The sequence below is a fragment of the Gekko japonicus genome, unplaced genomic scaffold, assembly GCF_001447785.1.
Source record: "Gekko japonicus isolate JY-2015 unplaced genomic scaffold, Gekko_japonicus_V1.1 scaffold174, whole genome shotgun sequence".
Lineage (NCBI taxonomy): Eukaryota > Metazoa > Chordata > Lepidosauria > Squamata > Gekkonidae > Gekko > Gekko japonicus.
The window spans coordinates 777,064-793,958 of record NW_015177013.1 but is presented as its reverse complement, the minus strand read 5'-3'; the positions used below and the strand labels follow the sequence as shown (position 1 = coordinate 793,958).

General features: G+C 46.5%; 1 protein-coding gene across 1 annotated transcript in view; it reads right to left on the bottom strand.

Moving 5' to 3' along the window:
- The window catches only part of FBXO11 (F-box protein 11), an 84,244-nt gene that overhangs the window by 62,933 nt on the left and 4,416 nt on the right, over positions 1–16,895 (bottom strand). The window contains exon 2 of the mRNA XM_015427681.1: positions 15,182–15,263. Within this exon, the coding sequence (XP_015283167.1) occupies positions 15,182–15,263 (82 nt within the window). The remainder of the gene's footprint in view (positions 1–15,181; positions 15,264–16,895) is intronic.

Genomic DNA, 16,895 nt, shown 5'->3' with positions numbered 1-16,895 from the left:
TCTCCTCCGCTCCAGGTATGCGCAGTACGTGCCTGCTTCCCAGGGCGGGAAGAGAGCCCGCCAAAAGCTTTCTGAGGCAAAGCTCTAGAAGTTTCTCCGGTCGAGGTTGTGCACAGGCACACAGCCCATGTGTGGGACTGCACAGAGACCACGACGAAGATCTTCTAATTTATCCCTTTCAGCTACTTGAATTCTACAGTGTGTTCAGTTCCCTAACTTCAAATAGTTATGTCTGAACTAACTAAAACACTACTGATGTTTACTTGCCATGAAGAAAAACTTCTTTGCCTACAAACTACCAGCTATTATTCTGGAAATTTTGAACACTTATCAACCAATATTATGGATAACAGCTCAATTCAAGTTAAGTAGGACCTTATGAGACAAACAAGATTTTGGGGGTATAAGCTTTTGGGAGTCCAAGCTCCATCAGATCTGACAAAGGAAGCTTGGACTTCCTTTGTTTATACCCCAAAAATCTTGTTGGTCCCTAAGGAGCCTTTCGCCCCCTGTTGACTTACAATAACACCAGAGGGTTTTCAAGGCAATAGGTGTTCAGAAGTGTTTTGCCATTGCCTACCTCTGCTAGCACAATGGTATCACAGGCATTTGTTCTTCTCAAGGGCACTATGATTTTTTGTTTCTGTCAAGGTGTTACAAGACAAAAGTTTTGACAGTGAAGTAGCACTGCTTTAATCTACAGTTAAATGGCTTCAAAGATTTGCCACAGCATTAAATTGATTTTTTTTAGTTGAAATATTTATATGCACTTTCCCCCCTTTAGAATAAAAGCACCAGACTGAAACAGTCCCAGGCAAACAACAGTGGGGAATTAAACATGCTTTCTCAAATGCATGCTCAGGGTGGTGACAACCAGGGAGGATTGTGAGGCACTCCAAAGGGATCTGTCAAGGATGGGCGAGTGGGCATCAACGTGGCAAATGGGGTGCAATGTGGCCAAGTGCAAAGTGATTCACATTGGAGCCAGGCAGAGACTCTCTTGGAGTCATAGTAGGTAACTCAATGAAAATGTTGACTGCAATAAAAAAAGGCCAACACTATGCTGGGGACTATTAGGAAGGGAACTGAAAACAAATCAGCCAGGATCATAATGCCCCTGTATAAATCGATGGTGCGACCTCATTTGGAGTACTGTGTACAATTCTGGTAACCACACCTCAAAAAAGAAAAACAGGTTGCTTACCTGTAACTGATGATCTTCGAGTGGTCACCTGTACAGTCACACACTTGGGTTTTGGCCTGCCCACGAACCCGATCTCGGAGATCTGGAAGAGCTAGCCTCAGACAATTTTTGGCGGGCTTTTCTCCTCCGCTCTGGGGAGCAGGCTGCTACTGCGTGTGCCTGGAGCTGAGTAGAAACCCCACCCCCGCTCAGTTTCTTCCAGCCACCGCTAGCAAGACCATGCAAATAGAGAGAGAAGGAAAGCCAGCAGCGGGGAAGGTTGGGCGGGTGTGTGTGACTGCACAGGTGACCACTTGAAGATAATCAGTTACAGGTAAGCAACCTGTTTATCTTCATCGTGGTCCCTGTGCAGTCCCACACTTGGGTGATTAACCAGCTAAAACACTACCGGAGGTGGGCGCTGGCAGAAAGACGACAGCAATGGTCAACACTCAAGTATGGGACCGCTAAGGCAAAAACATGTACCAGCGTACGAGCAGAGAGTTACTCGGAGTCCCATGACAGATGGTTCAGAACCGAGCAGGCAAAAAACGCGTCCCTTCGAGCACAAACATCAAGGGCATAATGCGTCATGAAGGTGGATGGAGTCGACCACGTTGTCGCAGAACAAATATCTTCCAAAGGAACACCTTGCAGAAAGGCGGCCGAGGCGGCCACTGATCTAGTAGAATGCGCTCGGACCATATCAGGTAAGGGTTGACGGGCAAGTTCGTAACAAAGTTTGATAGCCGCAACAACCCACTTAGCCAAATGTTGGGAAGAAATTTTACAGCCCTGACGTGGGGCTCTGTAGGCTATGAACAGCTGGACATCCTGACGAAACGAGCGTGCCCTGTCTAAGGCTCGGCGGACAACCAGAGTGTGACCAGCATCAGTTGGATTTGCGAAGAAGGTCGGTAATGATGATGGTTGGGAAAGGTGGAAAGTGGAAACGATCTTGGGTAGGAAAGTTGGGTCCGGTCTGAGGACCACTTTTTATTTATGAAAGATGGTATAGGGTGGATCGGAACGGAATGCACAAATGTCACTGGCCCATCACCCCAAAGTGAAGGCCACTAGGAAGGCCGTTTTCCAGGAGAGGAGGTGTAGTGGCTTGAACGGTTTTTTCCCATCAGCATTGATAAGACCAGTGAAAGGTTCCAGGCAGGAATGAAAGGCTTAACTGGTGGGTGAAGCCGCAACATGTCTCTTAAAAACAATTTAGACCAACGATGAGGAAAAATGGTAATGCCGTCAACAGGATTATGAAAGGCCGAAATAGCCAAGAGATGAACTCTTAACAATGAATATGACAATCCGGAATCACTGAGGGAGAGAAGACAAGATAGCACCATGGAAAGGGGTGCAGACGCAGGGTCCAGATTGCGATTGTGGGCGCAACTGGAAAAACGAGTCCACTTAGAGTGTTAAGAACGCCGTGTGGAAGGTTTCCCCGAATTAAGAATCACATGTTGCAGCCGTGGTGAGAATATCAGTGAGTGATCTTCCAGGCTGTCAAGCGGAAGATTGATGGGTTGTGGTGAAGCACCTTCCCTTCGCATTGTGTTAGGATATCCAGGACTAGTGGGAAGCGTAAAAAGATGCCACAAGAAAGTCGAAGAAGTGTTGCAAACCAGGGTTGCCGAGGCCACCATGGGATCACTAGGATACAGCTGGTGCCGTCCATGGCAATGTTTTGAAGAGTCCAGGAGATCAGAGGAAACAGGGGAAACATGAAGAATAGTTTCCCTGTCCATTTGTGTAGGAAAGCATCCCCTTTGGAGCCCTGAGTCGGAGCTCCCCGGCTGAAGAAAATTGGACACTTTGCATTGCAACTGGTCGCAAATGCGTCCACCTTGGGGTGACCGAAGAGGTTGAACACGCTTGCGAGGTAGGTCAAGGTCAGAGACCACTCTGAGGACATCGGCCTGGATTTTGGAAGTCCCAGGGACATGTACTGCTGTCAGGTGTATACTGTGGAGGATACACCAAGCCCAGAGAGAGCGCGCACGTTTGCAAAGTTTAATGGAGACCGTGCCCCCCTGCTTGTTGATTTAATAGATTGTGGCGATATTGTCCGACGCTACCTGGACGTGGCGTTCCCATAGGTTGGGTAGAAAGGACTGCAGTGCTAGACAGACTGCTGTGAGTTCAAGGTAGTTGATGTGTAAGGTCTTCTCGGAATCGGACCATACGCCTCATGGCTTTAGGTTGTTGTAGTGGGCTCCCCAACCCCACATTGACACATCCGTGGTCAGGAGTTCGGTGGGAGGTGGAAGACGAAACGGCATTCCCAGGAAGAGATTGGTGTCATTGAGCCACCAACGCAGAGATGTCAGGACAGCAGGAGGGATGACGAAAGCTACTGTCGGAGGATCCATGTGAGATCGAAAATGGCAGAGAAACCATAATTGGAGAGGACACATGCGCAGCCGCGCATAGGGAACTACAGACATTGTGGCCACCATGTGTCCCAAAAGGTGCTGAAGAGTCACCGCTGTTTGCTTTGGGGAGGAAAGACACTTGTTGACCAGGGATTGAAGCATGGCAGCCCTGTTCGGAGGTAAGCAAGCGTGTTGTTTGATGCTATCTATGTCGGCTCCTATAAACGAGAGACTGGGTTGGTTTGAGGTGAGATTTTGAGAGGTTCACTGAAAGACCTAGGGCAGCGAGTACCGGAGTGTCTGGGTGATACTTCTCCGAAGATCTTCGCAGGAGGGAGTCACTAGAAGCCATCTATGTATGGGAAGACGACAATAGCATAATGTCTCAAAGCGGACGCTACCACTGCCATATATTTGGTAAAAATCCTCGGGGCGGTCAACAACTCGACGGGGATGACCCGGTACTGATAGTGGTGGGACCAGACGGTGAAGCGGAGGTATTGACGGAACGATGGATGGATAGTGAGGTGGAAGTAGGTGTCTTGGAGATCCAAAGACGCTAACCAGTCACCTTCTTGTAGGAGTGGAAGAATGGACTGCAGAGTAATCATGCGGAAATTTCTGCGACGGATGTAGCGATTTAGGCCCCTGAGATCCATACTGGGACGCTTTCCTCCTGTCCATTTGGGGACCAGGAAATATCGGGAGTAAAACCCCAATCGATGTTGTGAATGGGGTACGGGTTCTACAGCGCCTTTGGCAAGTAGGTTGGAAACATCAGCCCTCAAAAAACGGTTCAGAGGGGTACGACGGAAGTGAGGTATATGAGGCGAGTGAAGAAATTCTATCGCATATCCCATGCGAATTATGGTGAGGACCCAAGAGTCTGTTGTAACAAGTTGCCAAGCGGGGAGAAAGGGACGAAGTCTGGTGCCCCATCCAGGAGTTACTGTGGATGGCCCGGGGGTGACAGGAAGAATCAAGAGGTCAAAGAGACTGTTTGGTGTTGGTGTCAGATCGTTTAGGCTGTTGATTCTTGCCCTTAGATTGAAAGGAAGATCTGGAGTAGGGCTTCTTCTGTCTACAGGAGTCATTAGAACGGGGAGATTGTTGACGTCGGGTAGGCCTCGGTGTCCAGGTATGAGGTTTAAATTTCAGTGGAAAGGAGGTAGACATGACACCCAGGCGTTTGGCATGCTTTCTGCTGTCATCCACCAAGGAGAGATATTGATCAGTGGTAGAATGAAATAAACCTTCTCCATCAAATGGTAAATCCTCTATTTTAGCCTTAACATCATCTTGGAGGGAGGCCATCCAGAGACACACGTGGTGGCGAAGCGCTATGGAGGTGGCCAGACCTCTGGAGGAGCATGCGACCGCATGATGCACGGTGTTGATTTGCTGATGGGACAACAAGTCCAATTCTTCAACAATGGCAGAGGCTATCTTCTGCAAGGGTTCAGGCAATTCCAAAAGTAATGGCCTGAATTGGTTCGCTAGATGATAGGAGTAAGCTGAGAAGTAGGCCAGATAGTTGTGAAGTTTGGACACGGTCGTGGTAAGGGAGTAAAATTTTCTAGCTAGGGTGTCAGGTTTTTTGCCTTCCCGCTCAGGTGGTGCCGGGTGTTTGGCTTGATTTAGGACTATCCGATGGCGAGAGGGAACCTGACTGTCCCAAATCTGAATTCGGAGGGGTCGGTACGGGGTCTTCACAATCCGAATCCGAGTGCTCGGAGTCATAGTTGGACGAACCCGATGGGGACTCGAGGTGTTTGTCTGGCATGTAGATAGGAGGTTCCAGAGGTTGCATAGAAGGCGAGTCCAAGGGCCCCTAAGGCCGCTGTTGAGACGAGCATTGTGTCATGAGAAGGTCCGTATCTTGAGGGTCATCCTGATCCCGGTGACTTTCTCGACTCTCTGAGTAGTGATATGTCATTGAGGATCGATATTGTGAGCAAGAATGTCGTCTGGAGGCATAGTAGCACCTTTCATATGTACGAGGTGATGGAGATCTCGAATCCGAGGAGTATTGGTGTTGACAGTAGGGTATTGGCTGATGGTGGGAGGGAGACCCAGAGTAGTAGTGAGGCCCATGTGAACGATTTCGAGAACATCGAGGTGAGGTAGTCAAGTACAACCGACGAGAACCAGTCCTCACAATATCGAAAAGTTCGATCCCGAGGCTCCTCGGAGTCAAGGAGATCAGAAGGCGGTTGGCTGTAAGCCGATGGCGAATGGGAAGGGATCATCACGACCTGAGTATGATGCATGTCTGCTGGCTGGGCACTGAGTGGTCGAAGTTGAGCCTCTTCCGACTGTAGACCTGATGAATCCGACTGCCCTGCCGGTACCGCCGTCAGTGCCGAAGCAACTGTCGGTGTGGAGATGTCAGCTGAGGAAGACTGTTTGGACTTTTTCGATCTCGGAGGGTCAGAAGACAATTCCGATGATCTCTTTGCCTCCTTCTCAGACTTACATTTGACTTTATCAGAGACAGTCGAGATAGTTGATTTTTGGGATGACTTTCCCTTTTTGTAGGACTTATGCTTCTGCCCAGGGGTAGCAGCTGACTGAGCCGAATCTCCCTTTGGTAGTGAGGGAGGCGGCGAGGCACGAGTCGTTGAGACCTGCGACACTTGCGGGTGGAAGGAGGCCTCCAAGAGATGACTCCGGAGGCGAGCAGCGCGATTTTTACAGGCTTGAGTACTAAAGTTACTGCAGTGAGCACAAGTAGCAACTCGATGGCCTTCTCCTAAGCAAAACAGGCAGAGAGAGTGGCCGTCCATCGACAGTAATTTCGCTCCACAGCCCCGGCACTTTTTAAAAAGGTGGTTTTCTTCTTTGAGTCCGCCAGGATTGGGGGGGGGGGAGAGAAGACGGAAAATTTCCACAAACAACAAATGAAGATTTTTTTTTAAGACAAAGACGACAAAAACGGCGGTAAAGACGATAGGTAAAAGAAATGAGGCAGCTGAGGTAAACCAGAGGAGTGAAGCGCAACGAGGTCTGAACATGACGGCGGAAAAGAAGAAACTGAGTGGGGGCGGGGTTTCTCCTCAGCTCCAGGCATGCGCAGTAGCAGCCTGCTCCCCAGAGTGGAGGAGAAAAGCCCGCCAAAAATTGTCTGAGGCTAGCTCTTCCAGATCTCCGAGATCGGGTTCGTGGGCAGGCCAAAACCAAAGTGTGGGACTGCACAGGGACCACGATGAAGATCTTGTGGGCACTCAATGAAATTGCTGAGCAGTCAGGTTAGAACTGATAAAAGGAAGTACTTCTTCACCCAAAGAGTGATTAACACATGGAATTCACTGCCGCAGGAGGTGGCGGTGGATACAAGCATGGACAGCTTCAAGAGGGAATTAGATAAACATATGGAGCAGAAGTCCATCAGTGACTATTAGCCACAGGGTATAGATAGGAACTCTCAGACTGGGTCAAGTGATGCTCTGTATTCTTGGTGCAGAGGGAGGGGGCAACAGTGGGTCGGCTTCTAGTGTCCTGGCCCTACTGCTGGACCTCCTGATGGCACCTGGTATTTTTGGCCACTGTGTGACAGAGTGTTGGATTGGATGGGCCATTGGCCTGATCCGACATTGGCTTCTCTTTGTTCTTAAAACAGTGTGCACTACTTTTCTAAAGGAGGGTAAAGATATATTGACAGACCTTAAATGTGAAATGTATTAGTGCTGAGACTACATCAGTGTAATACCTGCCCTTAAACTTGAGCAGAACATTCTCAGATGCTCTCAACAACTGAAGGCTTATGTTTATTTAGGAGGAAGTTGTCTCAGAGATAATAATAATAATAATAATTATTATTATTATTATTAATATATAAGTATTAATTATTAATATATAAGTATTAATTATTAATATATGATATATAATCATCATACACTCAAAATGTGGTAAACTAGACCCATCAGCACAGAAGTGAACAGATATAGAAGTGTACAGAAGACAGTAAATGTGATCTTTCCTCTTTGATCTAGTAAGGACCTACTAATTTTCATGCCTGGTCCAAAATGTACAGGTTTAACTTGACTACATGGTACCACTAGTAACTGGCACTTCACTGATCTAATCTGCCCCTGCCCATCTGATAAGGTAAAAGAGCCTCCTACTTCTTTTTTGTTATTCCAAAACAAGAAGAAACTGGTTACACAAACATACGGCTCTTCAAGTTACCTGATGACAAAGTTTGTTGCCATTAAAACTGTATTTTCAAGTATCCTTCAGGAGGCCATTCATACAAATCATACAGAACAGAGTTGAAGGGATCCCAGAGAAATCCATTTATCATAGTCAAATAACTGCAAAAGGAACTTTGGACTTACTGTGAAAGTTCCTTCTATTTCAAGTAGAGAAGGAAATCCTGACATCTGGGTACTCCTTCTCCCACAATTCCTGGAGGCAGGACATTAGGTCATTTCCTCCCCCACCCCCCCAAGGAGAAGAGTACCTCCTTCTTCAGTTCAGAGGCTTCCAGAGCTTTCCATAGAAAACCACAAAGTGGACCCATTGTTTGATGCTGCCAACAGGACATAACTTGAAGATTAAACAACTACAGGACAAGGCCAGAGGGCCAACCCCATTTCAAAGAAGAAACAACATTCAACAGTTGACAGTAGCAGTGAAAAAAGAGTGAAAAAAGAGTTTAAGATAATTGAGACAAGAGAACTATTATCCAGAAAGCAATCAGATTCCCCTATATCAGGGTGGGTCCAGGATATCGTCCTCTATCTCAAATAGAAGGAACCTTCACGTAAGTCCAAAGTTCCTTTCTCATTTGAGGAGAGGACGACATCCTGATGTTTGGGATGTCACAAAACTTCCCCTGAGACGGGAGGGCAGCACTGTGTTTCAATTCCTCTCAAACCACCTGTTGAAGCACTTGCCACCCAAAGATTACATCGGCTGCTGCATATGAGTCCATTTTGTAATGGCTTATGAAGGTAGACATAGCTGCCCAGATGGCTACTCTACAGATCTCTAAAACCACTGGACTGAAAGGCAGCTGTGGTGGCTGGCCTCCTGGTTGTGGGCCGTGATTCCTTCCAGATTTTTAAGCCTTTGAGAATAAGCCAAAATAAAACACTCTTTTCAGCTACCTACTGAGAGACACTTTAGACACCTTTCTGCCCTTGGTTACAGGATGGTAAGCTACAAACAGAACATCTAATCTCCTGATAGAAGCTGTACACTGGATGTTCATATGTAAGGCTCTTCACACATCCAAGGTATCCCAGTTCTTCTCCTTAAGGTGCAATGGATTGGGATACAAGAATGGGAGGTACACCTCCTGAGACCCATGGAACACAGAATTCACTGTTGGTATGAGCAAAGGGTCCAGACAGAACCCCCACATCCTTCTACAAAATGTAGAGGCTTTTAGCTATAAATAAGAGCTCCCGATTCTCAGACACATCTGGCAGAGGTGATGGCTGTAAGAGTGATATCTCTTGCAGTGGCTCAAATGGAGGTTAGGTAAGTACTTGAAGAAGCAAATGAAGTTTCCAAGAAGGAAAACAGTGAACCACTGGCAGGCTGGAAAATGCTGCTTCTCTGAGGAAACGCTTGACAGGTAGGTGGTGTGATAGTGGACATCCCTCAACTGTTGGCAGAACTGAGGCCAGAGCCTTTGCCCGTATACAGAGCATGCTAGCTGTAAGGCCCTGGTGAGTATTGGTCCCTGGGACAGACTGACTGGAAGAACTGGAAGCATCCAGGGAGGCTGGACTGACAATGCAAGCAGGTCTGAAAATCAAGGTTTCCTTGGCCAATGTGGAGCCAGGAAGATCACTGCAGCCAGTTTGGTGTAGTGGTTAGGAGCACAGACGCTAATCTGGGAGAACTGGTCCAAGGAAATCATAGGAGATATGGTCCAAGGAAATAAGGGCTAGTCCCTATATTAAAGGTAGCATCTCTAGAGGAGTATCTTAAAAACCAAGAAAATACACATATTAAGAAAACTTATATACAACAACAGTTAAGCTGCTTATGAGGAAGTCACTAGACGAAACCAAGTGTAAGCCGGCTGCTTCGTCAAGCTCCAGTAGCTATCAGCTCATTAAGCCTTCTACTTTTTTGACTGCCAACAGTAACTGTTTAGGAATTCCACTGTTATTTTGGGGCTGTTGGCAGCCACTGATATTCTATTGTATTCTTATTGTTGTAAATATTTGGGGAAATTTTGTATACTTTATAGTAACTATCTAGTATAAAGCAATTGTATCTAGCATACTACTCATGGTTCAGAGTGTATTATTGGTTCTATATTGGCCCCAGTTTTGTCTTGTTTCCTTGGCTACTTCACAGGTAAGCCACTCTAAGACTCCTTCAGGTAGTGAAGGGAGGGGTAGAAATCCAATCTCTTCTTCTTTTCTTCTCTCTCCTGCTTAAGTTTTTTCAGAGCCCTGGAGACCACTGGGATTGGAGGAAAGGCATACAGTAGGCCGGCCAGCCACCTGGAGAGAAGAAGACCTTGTCTTTTCCACTTCTGGACAGTTATAACAAAAAAAGAAGTGGGTGGTCCGTGTTATAGGGAGAGGTGAAAAGGTCTACACAGGGTTGATCAAAGCAATGAGTCACTTGTTTGAATAGGGCCTGGGACAGGGACCACTCCCCTTGGTCCAAGTGAGTCTGGCTGAGCCAATCGACTTGGATACTGAAGATGCCTTTGATGTACTCCACTCAGGAGAGCTGCTAGGTGTCTTTCTGACCACTTCATTATCAAGGCCACTTCCTGTTAAAGCTTCCAGGATCACATGCCTCCCTGGCGATTGACTTGGGCCTTGGCTGTGGTGTTGTCAGTTCAAAAGCAAACATGAAAGCGCCGATACATTTTCAAGAAGAATTCTAGCACTAGGAAAATCATGCCGAGTTCCAGGAAACTGATGCTCACGGTCTGTTCTGAGACCAACCATGTTCCTTGGCTCTGGCCCAGAGAGCAGTGGGTTCCCCAGCCCAAAAGACTTACATTTGTGATAATCACTAGGTCCATCTCTGGATGGATCTCTTTGCCTTTGATCAGATGTGAAAAGACAGTCCATCAACAAAGGGAAATATTTAACTGAGGACAGACTCTCAGTCTCAAGTGGCTCTTGAGGACAACTGACCACTGGTGAGCAGGTAAGAATCACTGAAGGTCCCTGGAGAGTGCTCAAGCCTATGAGATTGTGGCAATGGCTGCAACCATGGAACCCAGGAGCTGGGTCAAAACCATTAGGTCCTTCAACCTTGAGGCAATGAAAAGATTTGCTGCACTCTTTAGCTTTGCCACTTTTTCTGGGAGGAGAAAAAGCTTCATGCAGACTTCATCCACAATTGCTCCCAAGTGAGTCACAACCTGTGATGGGGTCAACAGACTCTTTTCAGTGTTGACGAGGAAGCAGTGTTATGACAAATGCTGGATAGTGGACTGCATGTCCTCGAACCCCTTCTCTGCTGAGAGAGACCTGATGAAAAGGTCATCCAAGTAGGGATGCACATGGATACCCTGGGATCTGAGGCAACCATCACCTTTGTGAACACCCTCAGGGCCGATGCTAGTCTGAAGGACAGGGCCTTGGACTGGTAGTGATCCCTTCCCCAAGTGAAGCAGAGGTACTTCTGTATGGAGAAAAATTGGGAAATATAGATAGGCCTCTTTGAGGTCTATGGATATCATGAAGTTCCCTGCTATAATTGCCTCTGAAATTGACTTTGGAGTCACCATTTTTTGTATGCAACAAATTAGTTAGAATGAGGGGACTGCAAGAAGGGCTCATGCCGGGGAGACAACTCAATGGCATAACCTTGCCTGATGGCGTGTTGCACCCAAGCATCGGATGTTGATACAGTCCATTTCTGCCAGAACAATCTAAGTCTGCCCCCTACTGGTAGAGGCCTGATGTCAGGAGCGCTGTGGGTAAGGTTTGTTGCCTCTGTTGCCGGAGTTTGGGCCCTGGATGGACTGAGAGTTGGACCTGAAGGAAGACTTTAGCTTGGACCAGGTCAGTTTTTTATAGTCTGTACAGAATCTGGAAAGAGTCCTGTAGATGTGAAAGGACTGGGAATAAACCCCTTCTGTGGCCTATCCTGTTTCTTGGAGCAAAACAGACCACTGGATACTTACTGTGAAGGGTCCTTCTCTTCTGAGGAACGGAGGACATCTTGATTCCCACTGTCCAATCAAGGGAGGGAGGAACTAATTTTCAGCTTCCTGTCTTCAGCCTCATGGGAGTCACCCTCTCCAGTTTGGCAACTCCATCAGCAGTTTAGACTAAGCTACTACCTCTGCAGTAGGAGAAAAAACAGAGGAACAGCAGATACATATACAAAGTGAGTGAACAAAAGGATGAGACAAGAAGAAAAACTTGCTTTATTGTCTTCCTGATGATGACTTCAAGAGGAGAAGGACCCTTCATGGTAAGTATTCAATGGTCTGTTCTTCCTCTATGGCAGGACATCTTGATAGTGACCTCCCAGAACAGTGTCTTCAATTATTGGGTGGATTAGAGTCACCATCACTTATAATGTTCTGCAGCACTCTTCTAGTGTTGATTTTTTTTTAAGTTTGATGAAAGTGGATAGCAAAGACTAGGTAGCTGCTTTACAGACTTCTTTGACAGCAGCATGCTTAACAAAGGCCATGTTGGTGGCAGCACTCTGGATAGAATGAGCTGTGATACCTGAAGAAATTTGACTATTATGGCCTTTGTAGGCTTCAATGATGCAAGCCTTGATGGTGTTGCTGATCGCCACCCTGGACATCCTATGGCCCCTGTTTGGAGGAAATATGGAGATAAACATAGCATCTGTTTTTCTAAAGAAGTTGGTTCACTGTAAGTAATACTTTAGGGCTCTTCTAACATCGAGAGTGTTCCAAGCCTTTTCCTTTGGATGCTTAGCTTCAGACAGAATGGTAGTTGCAGTTCCTGGGACCTGTGGAACACAGAATTAACCTTGGGAATAAACATGGGATCAGGTCTAAGGACCATTTTGACCTTATGGAAGATGAAAATGTCTCCCTTGACTGAAAGTGAGTCTATTTCAAACACCCTCCTGGCCAAGGTGATGGCAACAAGGATCAGAGTCTTCATTCTGAGCCATTAGATGCAGATATCCCGAAGTGGTTCAAATGATGGTTTGTGAGAGCAGAGAGGACGATTTGAAATTTCCACATGAGAAATCTGTGAGCTTGTGGTGGTCCCTCAGAGTCATGCCTCGAATAAAGCAGATGATGTGGGGATGACAGGAAATGTGCATGCCTTTGGTATGGTGCAGAACAGCAGCTAAGGCAGCTGTTTGCCATTTCAGTGTGTGTGCCTTAAGTTTTCTCTTGACTCCTTGCAGGAATGCTAAAATTGAGGTGAGCGATAGTTTTAATGGGTTAATCCCCTTTCTTCTGCACCATCATATGAAGGCTTTCCAAGACGTATTGCGTATTTTGTTGGTGGATTGTCTTTGGGATGCCAGTAGAGTCTCCGTCATAACAGGATCATATCCCAATCATAGGAAGCACCTATTTTCATCCTCCAGGTGGTCAAGTGCATCCAGGTGGGGTCGGGATGCCAAATGGGACCCTGTTGTAGCATGTCTGAGGACACTGGTAATCCAGGGGGGTTCTAATGAAATCTGTGAGAACCGACATGGCCAAAATAGCGTCACTAGTATAATGTCCACTCATTGATCTTTGATCTTCCAGAGGAATCTGGGCAGAAACCTGGCCTTGATTTTCATAGAATCACAGAGTTGAAAGGGGCCATCTAGTCCAACCCCCAGCTCAATGCAGGATCCTCCTAGAGCATCCCTGACAAGTGTTTGTCTAGCCACTGGTTAAAGACTACTCACCACCTCCCTAGGCAGCTGATTCCACTGTTACACAACTCGTAGTGTAAAAAACGTTTTTCCTAATATCCAGCCACTACTTTCCCACATTTAATTTAAACCCATTATTGTGAGTCTTATCCTCTGCTTCCAACAGGAACAGCTCCCTGCCCTCCTCTAAGTGACAGCCCTTCAATTACTTAAAGAGAGCAATCACATCCCCCCCAAAACCTCCTCTTCTTCTCCAGATTAAACACTCCCAAGTCCCTCAGCCTTTCCTCATAGGGCTTGGTCTCCAGTACCAGAAACAAGACCCAACTAGTCACAAAGTTGACCATCCAGTGCCTTCAAGATAATGGATTCATAGCCAGCCCACAAAAGATCTCCCTATCTCCCTCTCAACAACTGGAATATCTGGGAGTTATCATCGACACCTCCGTCAACCAATTGTTCCTACCTCAAAACAAAGCACAAAGAATAATGGAGCTTTTTTTGTGCCACATTTAGTAGGCCAAGAGGATTTTTGGTGATCCGAATCCTTGGCCCCTTGGGTAGCCTGCCTTTTAGGCAGGATGTAGGCTGATGAGAAAGAGCTATGTATCTTTATGCCCTGAGACTGCTTTCTTCTGATCAACTCTCATTATTAAAGAAGTTGGTCAGTCACTCCTGAAAAACCCACTGGGGCAACAAAGACATCTCCACTTCTTCCTGAGGGGCTCGGGTACTGACCTGCACACTCACCACTTCTTGATCAGTTTGCATTTGTGCTGTAGTGGAAGTGGCAGCTAACACAGGCTGCTGGCAGCTGAGGGGCCCGGGGAAGCAGGATTGATGTGCACACTCGCCACCTCTTGATCAGCGTTTGAGTCCAGTGGCACCTTTAAGACCAACAAAGTTTAATCCTGAGTATAAACTTTCGTCTGTATGCACACAGAAGCTGATACCCAGAATTAAACTTTGTTGGTCTTAAAGGTGCCACTGGACTCAAACTTTGTTCTATTGCTTCAGTGCAACATAGCTACCCACCTGAATCACCTTTTGATCAGTCTGCATTTGTACCGCAGAAGAAGTGGCAGTTGCTGCAAGAAGGTGCAGGGATTTTAGCACCAAAGATTTCCTCACAGCTGGCTTAACTGTGGAAACTGCCAATTTACACCTCTGCTTTTACTTCTGCATCCCTGTCATCCAGCATGATGACCCCTAAATTATCTGCTAATGTGCCTGTCATTTCAAATGCAAATGACAGAAAAACACAAAACTCTTGCACGTTTTACTCGATGACCAAGAGCCTTGGGGACTAGTGGCAACTAGTCACTGAGCAGAGCAGAGGTGGATGTTGGAGGAGAAACAAGGAGGGTTATTGTCCCCTCCCCTTCTCTCTCCTCCAACAATGGCAATTGAGAAGAAAAACACAAAGTAAGAAAAGATTATCTAAAAGGGAACTCCACAGCAGAAAAAAGGCCAAAAGGCAATCCTCCGGAGTCCTGCACATGCGAAAGAGGCAGGAAAAGAAATGAAGAAGGAGGTACTCCTCTCCTCAGGTGTGGGAAAGGATTACCTCATAATCTGCCTCCAGGGATTGTGGGTGGAGTACCCAAACATCAGGATGTCCTCCTCTCCTCAAATGAGAATAAAGAAATCTAAGGATCTTTGCCACCCATTACTGTCCATTCAAAACCTGTTCAAACAATTAACAGAAAGAGTTAGAAGGTCAGTTACCCTGAAGTGCTGCCAAAGCTCAGGCACCCCAAGGTGCTGCCATTTCTTTACCACCTGCTCTCTGAAATACATAACAGGAAATTACCTGATAAATCTTGTGATTTTCCAGATACTCTTGCACGTTTTGCTCGATGACCAAAGTTCTCTGTAGCGGAAGTAGAGGCACCCTAGCGAGTTTTCAGAAAAGGAGATTAGCCAAGATGCAGTTCTTCTAAAACACACTGGCCCTTCCCTCTTTTGCATTCACATATGTAGGAGTCCATCCCACTTATTTCTGTCTCCTAGTATAGCAAAGGATCATGGTTTGGGATGTATAGTCAGATAGGGTCTGTTTTTAAAAAAGGCCTGTCTTTCTTCCATTTTTACAGGTTTCCTGGGCAATAGATGGATTAGACATTAAGGGGAGGAGAAGAACTGTCTGCCCAATCATGACAGTAGTTTCACAGCTCTCCATGGCTCTCTCAGCATGGACAAAGAGGATTAAAAGCAGGCCCACGACTCCAATTCAGGTCTAGATTTTTCTTTTATTTTTTTGGAATCCTGGTGCTTGCTGCTAAAAATACCTCCTTGTTCTTCTGTACCTGGACATCTTCAGGACTGGTTTTCCCACAGTGGACACCATTTAATATTATTTCTTCTCGGTTTTTTGTTTGTTTTTGTCTGGGGGGTGAGTTGGGGGGGAGAACACCTTTCCCCCTTTTCTGGCTGTTTAAAAATAGTTTTCCTTGGTTTTCTTTTGTACTGTTTTTAAAAAAGTTTCTCTCTAGCAGTTTGAAAGCAAGAAATTGCAGGGAGATAAATAGGTACCACTTCAGTAGGAAGGTAACAGCGTTCCGTGTGCCTTGTCGTTTAGTCATGCCACCCACATGGCCACGGAAACGACTTTGGACAGCATTGACTCTTCAGCTTGGAAACAGAGATAAGCACCGCCCCCTAAAGTTCGACTGGCTTTACCTTTACCTTTTACCTTTACTCTATTGGCTTGTTTTGGAATTTTTAACTGCACTGCATTTTCTCTCTTTCTAAAAGACGTTTAACAGGTTTGTGCAGGGATGGGGGCCCCGAAGTTGTTACTGGCTTTAAAATTGCTTCAAGATGATCACTCTAGATAGGTAGCCCTTTCCTATTGTTGAGGATTCTGTGTTCTGCAGGTTGCTCTAAGATGCCCTATCCCTGGTAGGCAGACCCAGCTGAGCTCTGAGCAGAAGACAGAGCTGCTAGAGGGGTGAGTGTTTTTTTACTTGCTTTCAGCTGAGGGGATTCAGCTGAGGATATTGTGTGGGAGGACTGTGTTTCGGAGTGTGTCAAAGGATTAGAGTTGATGCAGAGTCCTGGCTGCTTGAGAGAGGAAGGGGCATTGTTTGACTGTAATTGACTGTAATTCAGTATTTAAGAAAGCACCTTGCCAGAGGCATGAGCCGAAGGGCGAGCTAAAGGGCTCTTTGCCTGTGGGTCTTAGCCTAGAGGCTCCATAAGAAGCCCAAGAAGAGCCAGAAAGCCAAGGCCCTAGGCTCCTTGTCTTTCCCGTAAGGTAAGTTGACTTCGACAAGAAAAACCACATAAATGCAAAGGGTTTTAAAAGGGGGGTAATATTTACTTATTTTAAAAGAATTATGAAGCCAGAATGCCAGCAGAGGGTTGGGGGCTATCCAGTGTTTTGCACGGAGTGTCACATGTATGACTATCTGCCCACTGGACAGAAGTTTTGGGTGTGTGCTCGGTGCAAGGAGCTCCTGGTTCTCAGGGAACGTGTTTGCTCCCTTGAGGCCAAGGTAGCTGACCTGGAGAAGCAGAGACAG